General features: G+C 42.7%; 1 protein-coding gene across 12 annotated transcripts in view; it reads left to right on the top strand.

Annotated features, from left to right (window-relative positions):
* DMC1 (DNA meiotic recombinase 1) overlaps positions 1 to 19,214 on the top strand; it is a 326,134-nt gene that overhangs the window by 19,302 nt on the left and 287,618 nt on the right. For 10 of the 12 annotated variants that reach the window (XM_075182845.1, XM_075182852.1, XM_075182848.1 and 7 more), the window contains one exon: positions 9,568 to 9,612. The exons of the other annotated variants lie outside the window; for them this stretch is intronic. In XM_075182845.1, coding sequence (XP_075038946.1) covers positions 9,568 to 9,612 — 45 coding nt within the window. The remainder of the gene's footprint in view (positions 1 to 9,567; positions 9,613 to 19,214) is intronic. 12 annotated transcript variants of the gene reach the window in all.

A 19,214-nucleotide genomic window follows, 5' to 3' on the forward strand; every position in this document is an offset into this window, starting at 1 on the left:
TTAGGACACAACACTATTTGGGGGATAGTGGATCGTTTCAGTAAAATGTCCCATTTCGTTCCATTGACCAAGCTCCTTATACTATTTGTACAACATGTCTTTCGTCTTCATGGCCTACCCATCAATATCGTTTCGGACCGTGGCTCCCAATTTGTTGCCCAGTTTTGGAGGTCCTTCTGTAGCCTCCTTGGGATTAACATCAGTCTCTCCTCAGCCTATCATCCTCAATCCAATGGACAGACTGAAAAAGTGAACCAGTCGTTTGAACAATTTCTACGTTTTTACACCACAGAGTTTCAAGACAATTGGTCATCCTTGCTTCCGTGGGCTGAGTTCGCATATAATAACGCATCTCATTCCTCCACCCAAACCTCTCCATTTTTCCTGTAATTTTGCTTCCATCCAAGATCCAATTCCTTGTCCTTGCTCAACTATTCTGGCCCTCCGGAGATCCGTTCCACGGCTTTTCGCCTTAAATCTGTTTGGAGAAAAGTTCATACTGCACTTGTACGGGCCTCTTTCCAGTCTAAAAAATTTGCAGACCGTCATCGGAAAGAGTGTTCATTTAAGGTGGGGCAAAAAGTCTGGTTAGCCACCCGCAATATTAAGCTCAAATAGCCCTGTAGAAAACTCGGCCCTAGATTTATTGGCCCATTCCTTATCATCAAACAGGTCAATCCTGTCATCTTCAGGCTAAAACTTCCTCGTTCACTTAGGATGCCGAACACCTTATCTCCTGAAGCCTGCTATCCCTGCACGCAAGTCTAGGCTCCGTTACTTACGGAAATCTCAGCCTGTCAACCCGGAAGGCCATTAGAAATTTATGATGGAGAAGATTCTGGACTCCAAAAAAGTCTAGGTGCAAATCCATTTCTTAGTGCAGTGGAAAGATCGTGGCCTGGAGGAACGATTCTGGATTCCGTAGAGACATTTACACGCCCGCAAACCCATTAAGGAATTTTTCAAACAATTCCCTAGAAAACCTGGATGTCCAGGTTCCTTGACCCCTCCTCAAGGGGGGGGGGTACTGTTACGAGCACCGCCGCGACTCTCTCACCTGCGTCCCGGCCGTTGCTATGACGACCGGGACGTCACTGGGCAATTACAGAGCTAGGCTCTGATTGGCTGATTCCTGTACTTATGGCAGGGAGGGCTTAGCCTCCCTGCCGGTTATAGCTTCCAGTTTTTTACCTGCTACTGTGCTCTGGGTGAATACCTTTTGGATTGTCTTTGCTGTGTATGACCCACTGCCTGTACCTTGGATTTTGCCTCTTTGCCTGTGACCCTGATTCATTTGCCTGTGCCTTGGACCCCGCTATATTGCTCGTGACCCTGAACTTTGGAGTGTTTCCTGATTATCCTGCTTGCTAGTGACCCCTGAACTTGGCTTTCATCTGACCCAGGCCCATTAGGCAAGGTTAGGCAATTGCCCAGGGCGCCGTGCTCTGCAGGGCGCCTCGAAATTAAAAAAAAATGACTGGTCATTTAAAACGGAAATCCACGGGGAGGAGAGGAGGGAAGGGGCTATGAATCTTACATGCATGAAGCTGCTCCTCTCTGCTCTGTCTCCTTCCCTCCGCTCACTGACAGTGACAGGCTGTGATGATCACGGCCCGACAGTGTCTGTGAGTGGAGGGGAGAAGACAGAGCAGAGAGGAGCAGCTTCATGCAGGTAAATTAAAGAAAGATATGGGGAGCTGAGGGGAGGGAAGCGCAGCGCCAATTTTGACAGGGGGGCGCCGATTTTTAAAGAGGGGGCGCCAATTTTTAAAGGGGGCGGCGCCGATTTTCACACTGTGCCTAGGGTGCCAAGGACCCTAGCACCGGCGCTGGTCTGACCACTCGCTGCCATCTACGCTGTCTCCTGGCCTACCGCTACTGTTTTGTATCACAAACTCACACTACAACTTGAGATAAGTCCTGGGGGCATCTGTGTACCGGTGAGCGTATAAAGCTCTATGGGAAAGGCGGCTGCTAAAGATGAAGACCTCCGCCAACTAGTTCTGTGAGTTTGTGTACTGACTGTCAGCTTAACAGCTTCAAGCAATTCTGCTATCTAACTTTCTTGGCGTAGGTTGCACCTCTGATTACTCTACACCTGATCTAAGCCTTATAGGCGGTGAAAAGTAGCATGGGTAAGATTGTGGGGTCAGCATTAGTCTACAAGTAATTCTGTATCTTAGTATCTAGCTGCATTTTCCACTGGGTCTTAAGGAGAACTCTTTCGTTTAGGTGCCAGGTGTATTGTCGTGCTCAAAACTGAGGATTCTATCATCACCGGCCTTACCTGGAAAACAAGATGGGTACCACTTTCTTTTTATGGCTGGGATTGTAGACATGAGGCATTGGAAAATGTTTTGCTTTGAGTTCTGGGTGTCAGTAACTGGAAAAGTGTGACAAAGCGAGTGGACAAAGGTGTTATCTTTTCTGGCTGTTTAGACCTTTTACATAAAGTGTTAGGAGTTTAATAGCCATTGAGTTGTGGTTATAGGATATTCCGAGGAGTGCTTATGCAAGATACTGTGCTGTCAGGGGTTTGGGAGTCAGCCTTGGGAGAATGGAAAGGGGGTGGTTGGAGGACTGAGGGCAAGGTGGGGGGGGGGGTATAAAGGCTTGGGTCACTAACATGTATAGCCCAAGGTGTCGGACCTAGGTGGAGAAACTGCTTAAGGTGTCCAGAGCTGGTCCTAGTGACCAGAGGAGGGTAGTGTTGCACTGGCATTTGCCACATCAGAAGATTGTTACTTTTAAGGCATAGAGGCCCTTTGTGAATGGGAAATCGTTTTTATGCAGGGGTTCAAAAGACGTAAGCCAGATAATTAAGGTGGAGCATTAATGCAAACAAGAAAAGAGTGACCCAAGTGACCATTATACATTCTAAACAAGTTTTCAGGATTAACAATGCAAACAGCAATATAATAATGCGCAAAAAAAACGAGCAACTTATCAACTGTAGATATCTAATGTTGTGTGAGACAAACTGGCAGATGTGTAGGTCATGTCCCTGTCCCTATTTAAAGGGGTAGCAGCTTGTTGTTGTGTTGAAAACTGAAAATAAACAGACATAGAGAACATAGAAAAAAAATTAAACAGTGCGTTTTCAATTTTAGCTGATTATATAAGAAACCTGGTGGTGTATTGCATCCCTTTATACTATTGTTATAGTGAAAAAGCAGGAACTTTTCAAGAAATTCAAACATGAGCTTGAAGAAGAGTCTTAGGGCTTGATTAATTAAGGAACAGAAGTCCATTTGCATGGTGTATTTTGCGTTTTTGCACTCATGTGCATGTGCAAAACAGTAACACACACCAAAGAGCGCAATTCATGTAAATGGCACTTCCAATCACCTACAATCTGTAGGGTGGGAATGGGGAGTGGAAGAGACATGCACGTAGTCAATATACAAGGTCAAGTACATGCCAAGGTCAAGCACACGAGGAGCATCCTATTCAAGCTTTAGTCATCTCTAAGGTGCGTGTATTTAAGTTATACCACTTGCACCAGCAACAGGGCTGGTGTAATACCGATTGATATTGATGATGGTCACGTATTCAAGCTAGAACATGTGTTTGCAATCGGGAACAACTGTAAAAATGCATTTCACTAGGTAGACGGGGGTTTGAGGGACTGCCTATACATTCATTATTGGGTACCCGGGTTACCGGAGCTGTTTTATCATTGCTTTGGCAAGCTTTGCTAACTTGGAGTGGGATGCGAGGGAGGTTGGATAGTACTGGGATTGATCCTGACACCCCGCTTTGGACTAACACTGTTATATCTGAACTCTCTAAAATACGGCAAGCTGGGGCGGTTATTTCCCTTTGGTAGTTTTACACTAACGGCACCCTGAAGACGTTTGCGCAACTCTGATTAGATTTTTCTCTTCCCAATTGTTTATTCTACGGCTATCTACAGCTTTGTCATGCACTAACTTCCCAAACCCCTCCCACGCTATGCTTAGACCCTCTCCGACAGGTGGGCTCAACAAAGACTATTTGCCAATGTACAGTCTCTTTTTTTCTACCAATGAATTGGGTGGACTGAGACGGAGTTGGGTAGTGGATCTGGATCCCCTGGATGACGAGGACCGGTGCCGTATGTTGGATAGCGCTAGGGAGGCTACATCTTGCACTGGATATAGACAAGTCCAACTTTACATGCTTCATAGAGTTTACTACTATCTTTGCACAGGCTGCTCCAGATAGATGCTAGAGCCAATTCGATTTGTCCAAAGTGTGGGGCTACACCTGCCATGTTTTGACATCTGCTTTGTAGCTGCCCTGTGGTGGGAGACTTCTGGTCAAGGGTGATGGAGGGAATACAACACACGTGTATTGGGATTTTGTTGTCTCCTAGGACATGTCTGTTTGGTCTGGGGGTGGATTTGTTGTTGGATAGGAGTGCACTTCGATATGTTCTGAATCTCCTTGCCTTATCCAAGGTTGTTATCGCTAAGGTCTGGATGGCCCTAATTTAATGTCTGGGGGATTCTAGTTAGTGATGCTGTGAGGCATGAGAGAGTCACTTACCAGTACAGGAATACCAGAGTTTGATATTTTTTAAGTATATTTTGATATAATAACATGGGATTAGGCACAGAATACATCTGCCATTGTAGAGGTTTACAGTTGGTCTTGACTTAAGAATCTCATTCATAATTCTCAAGGTACAGGAATATGCTTTAAACATCTTTGATTTTTAACTTACATTTTATCTTCTCATCAAACATTTTGTACATCACACTTTAGAAAATGTAGGATAAAGAGGAAAACAGTCGCCCTGTAGAATCTAATGTTAGGAAAATGACCTGGAGGATCAAAACCCATTTTATGAAAGCTGTGCCAAATTCTTGAGCTGAGATGGCATCGCTCAACTCTTATGCCCCTCCAAGGTTTTTGAGAGGCTTACCTACACTCACCTCATAGTTTCTTTCTTCACACAACCTATTGGACCATCTTCAGTTACTCTTTCGTTCCCAATACAGAGAATGCACTGACTAAAGTTGTCAGTGATATGATTGCTGCTAAAGCTAAATGCCATTACTTCTAATTTTCCTTAACCTCTCTGCTGCATTTTACACTGTTGACCACTCTCTTCTCATACAAACGCTACAGTCCCTAATTCTTCAGGATACTGTCTTTTCCTGGTTCTCATACCATTTATCAAACTACTTATCATGTTAAAGGCAAGTCTTGTGGATCCTTTGCGGTCTGCGTGGTTTGATTCTGCCTACCACGGAGGCGTGCAATCTAACAAGGTGAAAGTGTTCACCAGGGACCCGCGCAAGGATGTTTGGCCTTAGCCGCTTCAACCCTGCAGGTCACAGTTCTCTGAACAGAGACCTAATAAGACCGGTTGGAGATGGTGTTAGGATTTAGAGTAGTGTAGATACAGGTTACCAGGATTTCCAGGCAGCTGTGAGGCAGGAGTGCTGAATAGCTGTGAAGGTTAGCAGGTATAGGCTACCGGGGCTTCCAGGTTAGCTTGGAAGCAGTAGTGCTGGATACCAAGGACAGTAGGGTAACTGCAAGCACAGGAGGTGGTCAGGATAGCCAGGTTGAGCTTGGAAGCTGGAGACGCTGGATTCCTAGTATGAAAGGTTACTGCAAGTATAGGATGTCTGGATAACCAGGTTTAGTTGGGAAGCTGGAGACGCCAAGTTCCAAGTATGACAGGTTACTGCAGGTATAGGTTGCCAGTATAACCAGGAAGTGGGAGGAATAATTAATCAGCCTATGGCTGAATGACAGAAGAGATAAAAGACGGATCCATGCATGCGCAGACCCGAATCCAAGATGGCACCCGTCACTGATCAGACACAGCGCCTCAGCGCTGGCGGAAGCAGCGGTGAGCCAACGGTAAGTGTGCCAGACCCTGGCAGGCTAGTCTGCGGGTCCGGTGCCTGACACTGTTCATCAGTGTTTGTTTCTCTGGATCTACCTACTCTCTGCTTTTTCTATCAGTTGCAGTACCACAAGGCTTGGTGCTAACTATATATATATACCACTTCTCTTGGGAAATTAATGAGCATCCAAGTCTATCCTCTCTGGATCTCTCATCATCTGTGTTTGCAAGAATCTGCCTATCTGATATCTCTCTATACCTGCTAACAGCATATCTCACACAAGATACTGCAAAAACTTGAATTCATGCACTGATAATTCCCTGCATTGCCTATTGTAATTCCCTTCTTACTGGTCTTCCTCTAACCAGACTTTGACCCCTACAATCTATTTTGAATGCAGCAGCTGACTAAAGCTAATTTTCGTTTCAAAATGTTTTTCTTTCTGAATCTGGTTATTAAGAGCATCAAAAACAATATAATAACACAGTAACATAAATAGCACCTTGACACAGCAAACAACTTAGAATAGCTAAATAAGATGAAAACAAGAGAGTGTAAAATAAGGCGTGAGGTTACGATGCTGATATTTATATTTAAGGAAGGGTAGTGTGGACAGGGAAAGAAGTGAAGCAGGTGTAGGAAGGGCTGAACGACTGATAGAGTGGGCTTACCCACAGGTTTTAAAATATGTGACATAACTGATACTGAGTCTGAGTTACAAGTTAAGCAGGGGTTGATTATGAAAGGAGGTCCAAGATGCCCATACTTTGTGGAAGGATACAGAGTAGTTTGTCAGGATGCTAGTAATGTGCTCCATTTGATTGCACAGCATCTAATTAGTAGGAGGGTTAGGGGTGCCTTTGTTGCAACCTGTTGTAATTGGTTACCTGTAACTTACAGAAACGAATATAAAATACTTCTACTGACATACAAAACCATTGACAAAACTGCACCAGCATACATATATTCTCTTGTGTCAAAATCTCTCCCATTTTGACCTTTCCACTCTGCCAAAGATCTGCATGTGTTATCCACACTCATTTCATTCTTCCATTAACAGTTACAGAATTAATTTGGGCTCTACCCTCTATGTAAAATTCTATTCCTCCTACAAGACTTTTCCTAGCCTCCAAACTTTCAAGCATTACCTGAAAACTCAACTCTTTACACAAACTTATCACATTGCAGACCCGTCTTCTTAACCTCTCAAGTGAACTCTACCCGATTACCACCACTTTACACAGTTCATTCATTTATTTATTATATTTCAATATTCAAAAACCCTCTGACTTTTTCACATTGCTATCTGGCTGAATCAATATACAATAAGTGGCACTTAACCTCATGTATCAAACTTTTTTGTATACACTGTAAGCATGCAAGCAAAGTCCTCTTACCACTTTGTCTGTCTGTTAACACTCAGTCTTGTTCTATTAACGTGCTTGTCCCCAATTGTAAAGGGCTGTGGAATATACTGGCACTAAATAAACATTAATGAAAAAAATAGACTTACTGATAATTCTTTCCAGAACCCCACCCTTCTAATTCCCCTCATTCATATTACAAAAGCCTCAATCTCTTTCTTTCACTAGTCCCACGCTTCTTTCCCGTCACCCCTCTCCTTCTTAATCCCTATTCCTAAACCCCTGCTCCCACCTCTTGGCGTGTTGTTACTAATTTAGGCCTTAGATTGAATCTACCTGTGAGTGATGAGAATAGGCCAAACTAGCAGCCTGTATGTGAACCTAGTGCCTGGGTTTCTGTTTTAATTTTGGCCTGCTACTTGTAGTCCAGTGCCTGGGGTGTTAATGACAATTTAAAACTGGTTTGGGCCAATTCACTATGCTCTCAGGTAGGCCGGATACATACCCAAGAAGCCAGTGTTAATATTAGGTTAGTTCCAATTGCATCACTTTTGAATATTTCCAATCAGTGGTATACACTTGGAGAAGGATGGGTTTTTCACTTGTTTTTACTTTCGGTTCATGGGTGCGAGGGATTATCTCTCATGTAGTGTTGCCTTGGAGAATTCCTATTTTCCATTTACTGGTAGCGCAGTTTTTCAAGCAAAACTGCTGTATGTTTCTGAATCATATGTGATTTTATATACAATAAAAAAAAAAAATAATAAACTGTGTACAGAAAATATTATATTTCCTTTCAAGTGTTTATATTGTATACAGTTTACATGTTTCGTTATGGTTTTAAAGAAAGGTAAGGTAAGCAGATCATTGAAGATCACCTACGTTGAAAAAGTCCCTTAGAATTGCTTTTTTGTTGCAATTCAATGCTGTTTAAATTATGTTTACATTAGCCAGTTGCAAGGTGCCTTCAGAAATGATATATAGAAAATCTCTATTCTATGGTTTTAATCAGCAACAATATCTATTTTTTACCTGAGTACATTTAATCTCCCAAAAAATTAAATCGGATTTATTTACAGTTATTTTGATATACATGAAAGTGTCTTCTTTGTGGTATAATTGGAATTAGGAGGGCTGGTTAATTGATCCCAAATTCATAAAAGAACTGTAACCACCAAATATTCTAATTTAAATATTGCAGAATTCACCATTCTGGGCTTTTATTGTTTGCCTTCTATTGTCCATAATCATTATATCTACTCCCACTACTCTCCTTTCAGCCTTATTTAGATAATACTATCACAATACAACAGCTTGGAGCCATTTGCCCTCTTGGCAAGGGGTGTGTGTCACATTATTGGGATAAGGTCCATTGCAAACTGCTTTTGGTTGCTTTTATGAAGTAAAAAAAACACCTTTATTTTATGGTTTTAATCAGCAGCAATATCTCCTATGTTTGGCTGAGTATGTTTAATCTCTTGAAAATGTAATCAGATTAATTTACAGTTATTTAGATGTACATGAAACTGACATATTGGATTTTTAATTGTAATTGAGAGGACTGGATGTACATTTTTGATTCACCCCACATTCATAAAGGAACTATTGTCCTATGTTTTGCAATTTTCCCATTTTATTTGTCTAATGTAAAGAGTTCAACATTCAGAAATCTTCTTTAGTTTGCCTGCATTTCACCATAATCATTGCATCTCCTCCCAAAGCTCTACTGTCAGTCTTATTGTGCTGTGATAATAGAGCAGGAAAAGTAGACATATTTCTAAACTTTTGCTTATAACCTCTACAGAGGAGATATACACCTATGTCTACCAAATACTTTGCTCTGTACTAGTTAAGAAAAGAACATTTTAAGTTACAGTATCCTTGAGTACTAGTATTGAGGAGTAGTCAAGTGTCTGAGCCAACACAGCAGTCCCACTAAACAACCCCAGAGGCAAATATCTGTGGGCTAGTACATCTCATCTTGCATCACAACTGGCCTGATTTGGTGCCATCCTCCCACTCTGCAGTAGCCGGCCTATTGCAAGCCAAAAGAATCCTCAACCACAATCAGCGTCCCAGGGGCTACTATATGCAGTTGGATTTCCTTGGGTTTGTAATACAGAAATGGCAAATTAAATTTGTTTGCAAACATTAAATAAGTGCAGAGGGGGTATGACAGCTGGAGGACCCAATCAAAAGCCTCAATCTCATGTCCTGTAGCTGACACAAACACCATTTCCCCTCCACTCCAGTGCTCTGGCTGAGTGGTGGGGCCACCTAGGAAAATAATTTTTTGCACCTTTAAGCTATAACATAATGATCATATCTAAATATTATTTGTATATATATTTTTTTAGGAATCTTTTTTTCAAGATATTGATATGTTACAGAAACATGGAATTGTAAGTATGAATTCAAATTGTTTACTACTTTACATTTATAAAAGTTACTTTTTCTAATATTTGATAAATTACAAATAAGTGTTTGTTGTAGTTTTTGCAGGTTATGCATAGAAAAGGGATGTAGTCATTCTGATGACAGTGAATATGTCAACAGTTATAAAGTTGACACCAAAATGGGGACAGTATAAGTATCGACATATTAATGGGTTTGGCTTTGTATGCTTACATTACATATTCTTATCTTTTTTGGGGTTCACAGCTGCACTTTTATAAACATTGGCCATACTTACATAAAATACATGATACCATACACTCTATCCCTCTATATCCAGATTTTGTTTTAATTTCCCTGTTAAAGGTTTGATACACAGTGAAAATATCAGAGGGGAGAGGGAATATCCTTATCTCATTCCTTTGCCCAGGTTGAATAGTGTAGATACAAGTCTGTTTGTCATTACCACGGATGTTGGGTTAAAATAAAAGATTATATAGCTTGAAGATAGTCTGCATTAAAACCAAATGCCTTCAGTGCTTGGACCATAGACGACCATGAAAGCTTATTACGAAAGCCTATAAAAACATTTTTCTGCATTCAATGCCAAGTATATCGAGGGTAGTTTTGCTTTGTTTATTTTATAAATAATGTTGACTGTCCTGTGGGTGTCATCTAGAGCTTGTCTCAAGGCTATATATCCCATTTGGCCAGGTTTCGATTATGCCAGGTGTGACGATTATGTATTCTTATTTTCCATAAATATTCAGGTATGACAATGTATATTGTATGTAACCTTTTTTTTTTTTATTAATTCAAATAAAATTTTTATTGCATTTTTTTTTTTTTACACTTTTAACAGCAAAAAAGCCCAAAACATTAGGCTAAAACAACAACTACAACCCACACAGTGATACAGGCAGTGTCAAATATTCATACGCAGTAGAGTCAAAGTGCATTGATATTCAGATTTTCAAACCAGGGTATGCACATTATCCAAAATTTCGAGATACAATGAGATAATAACACAGTAGTAATAATACAAAATACAATCGTTCACCTTAATAATAAAGTAGGTGACTGGATGTCTGCTCCGAGCATTGCATTAGGAGAGCTCCACCTCCCTCAATCCTTCTGTAACATATGGGGATATTCTCCACCTGTACCATATTCTTTAATATTTATCCACTAAGTTCCTGCTGGTGTACATGAACCTTTCATGGCTGACTGTATCGTTAACAAGGTCAATCCAGCTATTCAAAGTCGGGCCTTCAGGTGCCATCCACTTCCTAGCTATGACCACTTTTGCCAACATAAACAAGGTATTAATGAGCAGTCTAATAAGTCTACGGTTGTTTTTGTTCAAGCCTAAGCCAAATATACATAGTTTTGGCGTCAAGGAAGATACTCCCACCTCTAATCGTTTAATACAATCCTCCACCTCTCCCCAAAATCATGAAACCAATGGACACTCCCAGAGCATATGCCAAAAGTTCCCTTTCTCACTCCCACACTTAGGACACAAAACCACCTGACCCCTATTAAATTTAGAAAGCCGAAGAGGAGTAAGATACCCTCTGTGCAGCAGAAAAAACTAAACCTGATGAAATTTGACCGATGCAGTGACCTCTTTCGTGCTTCACAACACCATATCCCATGCCTTGTCACTAATTTGCCCAAGATCACCCTCCCACCTGCATCGCAGCTCCGGCAAGCCCCCCACACCAGATCCTTCCACCAATAATGAATACAAAAATGAAATTTGCCGCCTCTGGCCCAACCTTGACAGTTGCACCCTCAAAGAATCTGCATTGAAACTCGGGGCAGCTCCCTGAAACTGCGAGGCAAGAGCATGTCTTAACTGCAAATACCTATAAAAGTAACCCCTAGGTAGCTCATGTAATCTCTGTAGTTGCTCAAATGAATATACAGGGTGATTCAAAAGTCGCAGTACACCCTTTTATTTCAAAAACTCTACAGGAATTCGGCCGATTTCAAGATGGCGCCCATGTTTGGTACATACCGTAAAAGATAGACCACGTCACCCATACCTTACTGGAGTATTCAGGTTTCCCAATTTCCTGTAGAGTTTTTGAAAAAAAAGGGTGTACTGCGACTTTTGAATCACCCTGTAGTATCCCATTCTCATACAGTTGTCCAATATGTATTATATTGTAAACTCGCCAAGCTCCAGCTCCCTCCATCCTAACCAACTCTCCAAAGTCCAAATTATCCCAAAGTGGAGTGCATGGGTCCAAGTCCAATCCACCCCCAATCCGGGATGAAAATTGCCAGACCTTCATGGCCTGTATCAATAAAGGGGGGTCCCCCCAACCTTTCTACCAGCCAGAAGAAACTGCACCCATGTATGTTTAGAGCCTGTCCCAGAGACTAGAAAATCATGCAAATCCACACCCACCCGCGACCGGAAACATACCTCTATATGTGTCAGCTGAGAAGCAAAATTATAAAGCCGCAGATTCGGCAAAGCCAAACCCCCCGACCCTCGAGAACGATATAAAGTGGTAAGCTTAACTCTTGCTCTCTTGCATGCCCACACCAAAGAAGCCATGAGATGCTCAATATAACAAAATATACTATGAGGGATATATATCGGCGACTGCTGCGAAACATACAGAAACTTTGGTTGAATTATCATTTCGACCAGATTAATTCTACCTGTGACCGTTAATGGCAGCTGTTTCCATACCCCGATCCGGCTCTTAAGATAGTCAATCTGAGGCTGGACATTAAGCTGGATATATTGACCCATATCACTAGAAATCCAGATACCAAGATATTTAAATACCGGAGTCCATTTAAGAGGAGCCTGCAAGACTTGACCCATAGGGCAAATACCCTTAGTCGGAGTTACACTAGATTTATCACAGTTGATCAAAAGCCCCGAATACCTACCGAAAATTGTGACCACTCGGAGAAGCACAGGTAGCGACCTATCAGGGCTGGACAAAAAAAGTAGCATATCATCTGCGTAAAGGGCAATCGTGTCCGTCCTGCAGCCCACCTTCAATCCAGTAATATCTGACTGCATCCTAACCGCACATGCCAACGGCTCTATTGCCAGGGCAAACAGAGTGGGGGACAGAGGGCACCCCTGTCTGGTACCTCTGCCCACGACAATCTGACGAGACACAAAGCCATTCACACAGACTCTAGCTGTAGGACAAGAGTACAGCAATCGTACCCACACAACAAAAACCGGACCAAACCCAAATTTCAACAGCACCGCCCACAAGTACCTCCACTCCGCAGAGTCAAAGGCCCTAGCAGCATCTAACGATAGCACCACCGCCTCCTCCTCCGCAGGGTGGGGCAAGTGCAGATGCAAAAAATCCTACGCAAATTTATAGCCGTAGATTTTCCCGATATAAAACCAGTTTGGTCAGAATGCACAATCTCACCAATCACCCGACTCAAACGTGACGCCAAAATTTTTGCCAATATCTTAATATCCGTTGTCAGTAACGATATAGGTCTGTATGATTCCGGGAACAAGGGGTCCTTTCCCGTTTTAGGGATAAGGACTATAAGAGCTTCAGATATAGACGGAGATACAGACCCCTGATCTCTAAAACTTGTAAACATGTCTTGCAAGCGAGGCACAAAAAACCCCAAATGCTTCTTATACAGCTCTATGGGTACCCCATCTATGCCTGGAGCCCTGCCATTTGGGAACGAGGATATCGCAGCTACAATCTCCTCCTCAGTGATTGACAAGTCCAAACTTTCTCCACTATCTGTGCTTCGCTCAGGCAAGGAAACAGCCGCCAGGTAAATCAGAATCTGAGTATTCAGCTCTAGACGCATAAGCATCTTTAAAATATATATAAAAAACATTACTGATCTCTTCGCTCAAGGTATGCACAACACCCAAAGTATCTGTAATTCCCGCCACTACAGCTTTGAAACAATTAATACTTCTAATTAGGGAACCTCTTAAAAAAGCCTTGAATGAATCCCAAACGAGAGGCGGAGCCGCTGTATCCACTTTAGTAGCAAAGTACCCTTCCCATTGAGATTTCCATCCTGCTATAATGTCAACCAAAAGGGGTTAAGTCTCCAAAACGCTTGACCTCGAGAAACATTAAGCTTTACTGTTAGTACCAACGGAGAATGATCTGAAATCCCTCTTGGTAAATAAGCAGCATCTGAGACAGCCGGCAGCAACCCCTTTGATACAAGTCCTAAATCAATTCGGGAGAAGGCATTATACGAAGTGGAGTAACATGAGAAACAGACCTCTACCGGATGTCTTAGACGCCACACGTCCATCAAACCCATCTCTTCCACCAGATCAGCAAATTTCGATTTTCTGACATGTGTAGTATCCCCCACCTCCCTCCACCTATCAACATTAGAATCCAACACATTATTGAAATCACCACAGCAAATCACAGGAGTGTCAGGCGAAAGAGAGATAAAGTCACTGCATTTTTTTAAAACTTCACCACTATAAGGGGGCGGGACATAAACTGACAGTAAGTTTATACGTTTAGAATCAAAAATACCCCTTACAAAAACATATCTACCTAATGGGTTCGATTCCACCATTTCCAAAATAAAATTTACTTTTTTGCGTTTACGGAGAGATACCCCTCTAGATTGACCCGTGTGAGTAGCATGATATGCCCATCCAACCCACGGTTTCTTAAGGGCCAACACTTTACCTCCCACTAGATGAGTTTCAGTTAGACATATAACATCCGCCTCATACTTTTTTAATTGGGATATGACCAAAGACCGTTTAATTTTATCATTTAGGCCACGAACATTCCAAGTCAGGATTTTAATAGACCCCCTATTCATCTTCCCAGTCGCCATAACACCAGGGAATACACATGAGACATTTTCACATAGAAATCAAACCCCTCCAACCTAGGCAGACACCCAGCCACCAGTCAACCACATTAGCATATACCAAAACAGTCAATCTCAACATCTGAAAATGTTTGCCTAAAGATAAAACACCACACCTGACACTGCATTGAAAAAACCTACCACTCCCTACCCTATTCAAACAACCCCCCTCCCCGTATATCCACCCCCAACTTAGACATACCTGGATCCCATTACAACTACCCCACATCTCCTTAAACAGCGCACACAACTATCTCTGCGTACTTATGGAAACACCTGTATGCACCGGAAAGAAAAAAAAAAGGGAGATGGAGACTGCGACCCTTTAAGCAAGGGAAGCCCCCCAGCCCACAAGTTCCCCCTAGTACTCCTCTGACCCTCCATACCCAACCAATCCATTAGCACCAGCTATAAGACCCAACAGTTTCAAATAATATCACCTTATAATTAACATTTTCGTAAGCATCCAAATAACTGCAATATTAATCAAATCATTTCAGTTATATATAAACATAAGTCAAATTGATATACATTAACGGAGCATATCTCAACCATTATATCTATCAAAGGCACACAAACTTTAATAACATCATCTCAGTCCAGGAGATCAATACGTCACCAGGAGCATCTTCAATCCGGACGAAGACCACTATTAGCTCTCCTGTCCAACCAGTGAGTCACCTCTGACGAAGATCCAAAGAAAAGGGTAGTTCCATCCGCAACCACCCTCAATCTTGCCGGGAAAAGCATAGCATACGGCAATTGCATTTCAAGAAGACGACACTTCACCTTAATAAATTGAGCTCTGCTTTTCTGTACATCCACAGAGAAATCAAGAAATACAGCTACTCTTTGGTTTTGGTACATCAAGGGGCCCTTAATCCAAGCCAGGCGCAGGATAGCATCCCGATCCTTATAATGTAACATCTTTGCAATGAATGTGCCCGGCTGTGCACCAGGAGACGGTCTCTGAGTCGGGATCCGATGTGCCCTCTCCACCGCAAACTGGGCTGTGAACACCTCTCTGCCGAACAACTGGATCATCCAATTCTCCAAGAATGTCTCCGGAGCATTCCCATCTGCCTTCTCAGGGAGACCCACCAGCCGAATACTACTGCGTCTGAGGCGACCCTCCATATCTGACATCTTCTGTCTAACCAACACCATCTGAGCCTCCAAGCCAGCAACTTTCTGCGGTAAAGGAACTGTAGTATCTTCAAGTATAGAGATGCGGGCCTCCGTCTCCGACACACGTTCCCGAATTTTCTGAAAATCCTGCCGCATCAATGACAAATCAACCTGCACCTCTCCAGTTTTGTCCATTACCTTCTTTTCAGAGGCAGCGATAGCTTTCAGGACCTCCTGAAGAGTAGAATCAGCAGGCGAGTCTGCATCCTTGGAAGACTGGGGTACCTGCAGCTCAGACGCAGGAGCTCCTCCCGAAGCTGTAGCAGGGTTAGAACGAGCATGTTTCTCCAGCCTGCTAGCAGCAATATTGCTTGTAGTGTGTTTACCCATAGTGACACCCCTTATGTAGATATCAGTAGGTGTAATATAGGGTTGTATACAGGTTACTTGTACTGCAGGGGAAGATCAAAGACGAATCCCTCAAGCCCCAGCTGAATCTGTTTCCAGGCTCAGGATCTCAGAACAGAGTATGGCCTCTGCAATATTGAGTCAGGTGAAATACATATACTGCAAATAAACAGCCCAGAGCGGGAGACCCCCACACAGGATCCAATGACCCCCTATTTCTTCTCCACTTTACCAGATATGTGTTCCTGAACTTTTTCACAAGCAAGCTCCAGCAATCAGCAGTTCCATGACATCCGCATCCACAGCAGTATGGAGCTGCATACAAGTCTGCTCTCCGCACACACAGACATCCAAGATGACGCCGCGCTCTGCACTGTGGCGGGAACACCCATACACATACCAGCAAGCCTCCAGATGTCCGCTCTTCTCGCCTCCAGTGACCGGCTCAGAGACAAGCAATTATATGCGCTTCCCGGCACTGAAGTCCCCGACACAACCCCCGCTAGGTATGTGAGTCCGCTCCTTCCGACCGCCGCACTCCTAGCCTCTGCACAGCTCCGGACCCAGCGACAGCCCTTCTGATCCTCTACCACACTTTCTACGTGGATCGGAGAAAGCAGGGGGACCTACGCCACAGAACCGGACAGGTCAGATGTACAGGGGAGCAGTTCAGGATATTAAAACGGGTAGTTAGGCTAGGGAGCTCCGGCACACTCGACCTATTCCATGCTCCACCAGGCCACGCCCCCCCGTATGTAACCTTTTAATGTAAACACAGTGGTGTAAATGTATCAAGCTGAGAGTTTTCGGCAGGTTTGAAAAACCAATCAGATTCTATTTATCATTTATTTAGTACAGTCTACAAAATGACACCTAGGGGTAAATGTATTAACATGCGGGTTCTTCAACACCCGCGAGTTCAGGGTCTTCGGCGATTAAATTTAAAGCGGCGCTGCATTGTAAAGGGAAGTTTCCCTTGTTATGAGTGTTTTGTCGCTATCCAATGACGATTGTCGAATCTCAATTTGTGTTTCCAACGCACAATTATTTATTCTCAAAAAGTAGCAGAATAATTCAAGCGAAATAATAGTAAATACAGCCGTTACTTACCGCAGGCGCTCTGGATCCAGTGAACAGTCATTCAATCCTGAAGTCTGTGGTCAAGGTGATTGAACACTACATGAGAGCTATTGCTTATATGCAAACAGAGATACAGTGAAACAATGCAGGTGGTATAGTTTGCTTCTATTGGTCCGGGCATCAGGAGGGTCCAGGGGGTTACACATCATAGGCTGATTCAATCTAAGGAATCTTAAGGTGGGGGTCTCTCCAGGGGATGAGCTCTGTTCTTCCCGCCAAACTGCTTTGTTCTTCCCGCCATACTCCAATTACAATCAGTCTATTAGCATTTGACAGTTAATATCATATTAAAGGTTTATTCCCTGACATCAATAACTAGAGTATGCAATGTGCGATCTCTTCGCTGAATGCACCGAACAGCTGCTGATGTAAAGGGGATTATTATGATATTAGACATGACACATTTCTTTTAACCTGAACCATATGTATCACTAATATGCATATAACTTATAATATTACACATAAACACTACTATATTTCGACATAAATAACTATGTGTTGCAACTATGAAATATGTGTACTATTTACAAATGTGTGTGTTGGTGCGAATGTATACTAAAGTGTAAAAACTGTTATTGCCACGTGTTGCGGCTGGATACGCCCTTCCACGCCGTAGCGTGCTCTACACATAATTTCAGACAAAGGCGATCAAGTTTGCTCGATATCAATTGAAATGACTTTATCCAATTTGCTGACTTCGACACCCTTTACAATGCAGCGCCGCTTTAAATTTAATCACCGAAGACGCTGAACTCGCGGTTGTTGAAGAACCCGCATGTTACGCTGAACTCGCGGTTGTTGAAGAACCCGCATGTTAATACATTTACCCCCTAGAATCTGATAGGTTGCTATAGGCAACATCTCCACTTTTCAAACCCGCCGGCAAACTCTCAGCTTGATACATTTACCCCAGTGTGTGCTTTGCTAGATGACATGAGTTTGAACTTATGCAAGTGTCAATAATCTATTGAAATTAGCCAGACCACGGGGAGATAGGCATCTCTCAGGAATTTGAAGCCCCACAGTCTTAAACCATCTAGCCAAGCAGAACGAGCAGAGTTGAGAACTCAAGGTCCTGTGAACATTCCTGATCTCAGGAATGCATCCTAGCTCACTTCGAAAGCCCTGTGACATTTGGCAGATCAGTCTGTTGATAGCTAAACTCCAAAGGTGGGGGGTTGAGAGCTATGTGGAAAAAGGTTTAAAATCTTCTGCCTTAAACAATTACGTGTGCATTTTCATGAGGGAATCTATCAAGACTGAAATGTCACATGTTTCTCAAGTGTGTTCCCTCACACACTAAGTCTTAACTAGTAAGTAGTACAACTTAATGTATGTCTTGTTAATAACTTTTTTTGTAATTATGCATTGGAAAAAAATTTCAGATTAAATAAATTTTATCTAGTGTATTCTCCAGGACTCTTTGTGAACTTACGATGCCCAGGGAGGCTCATGCCACATGTGTATGTGATTTAAGTGTGAAACATTAATAAGTGGTTTTGGTGAACGTAAGGACACCATAATAAATCTTTTGTGGTGGCAGAAAAGGTGTTTTCATTGCTAAGTGACTAAGGTGACGCCAGTCACGGCCAGCTGTTCAGATTGCTGTAACTTAAGAGCTGTATGTAAGCATTTAGTTGGCACAATTAGTGGGGTCTGTGAGGAAAGGGTGTTCTACTGGACTGAGAACTTTTTGTATTCACCCGTTTTTCACGGTTTAATGTACTTTTTAATTCTTGACCCAGTCTAAGTATATACACCGGAGCATCGTGTATTATGTGTATTATTATTTAATGTTATTAGTGTTATAGCGACCAGTGCAGCATAAACTTGTAGAAATTTAGTAGAAGAGGTCTTCACCTTTAGCAGCCGCCTTTCCCGTAGAGACTGGTTATGCTCACAGGTACTCGGATGCCCCCAGGACTTGCACTCAGTGTAGTACAAGTTTATGTTCACACGGCAGTGCACAGGTACAGGAGGTAGTTCACGGAGTAGAGGCAGGCCAGAGATCTGCTGACTGGACAGAGCACAGGTGGAGACATCGGGTACAGGCAGG

Source organism: Mixophyes fleayi, chromosome 8, assembly GCF_038048845.1.
Source record: "Mixophyes fleayi isolate aMixFle1 chromosome 8, aMixFle1.hap1, whole genome shotgun sequence".
In the NCBI taxonomy this organism is placed as follows: Eukaryota; Metazoa; Chordata; class Amphibia; order Anura; family Limnodynastidae; genus Mixophyes; species Mixophyes fleayi.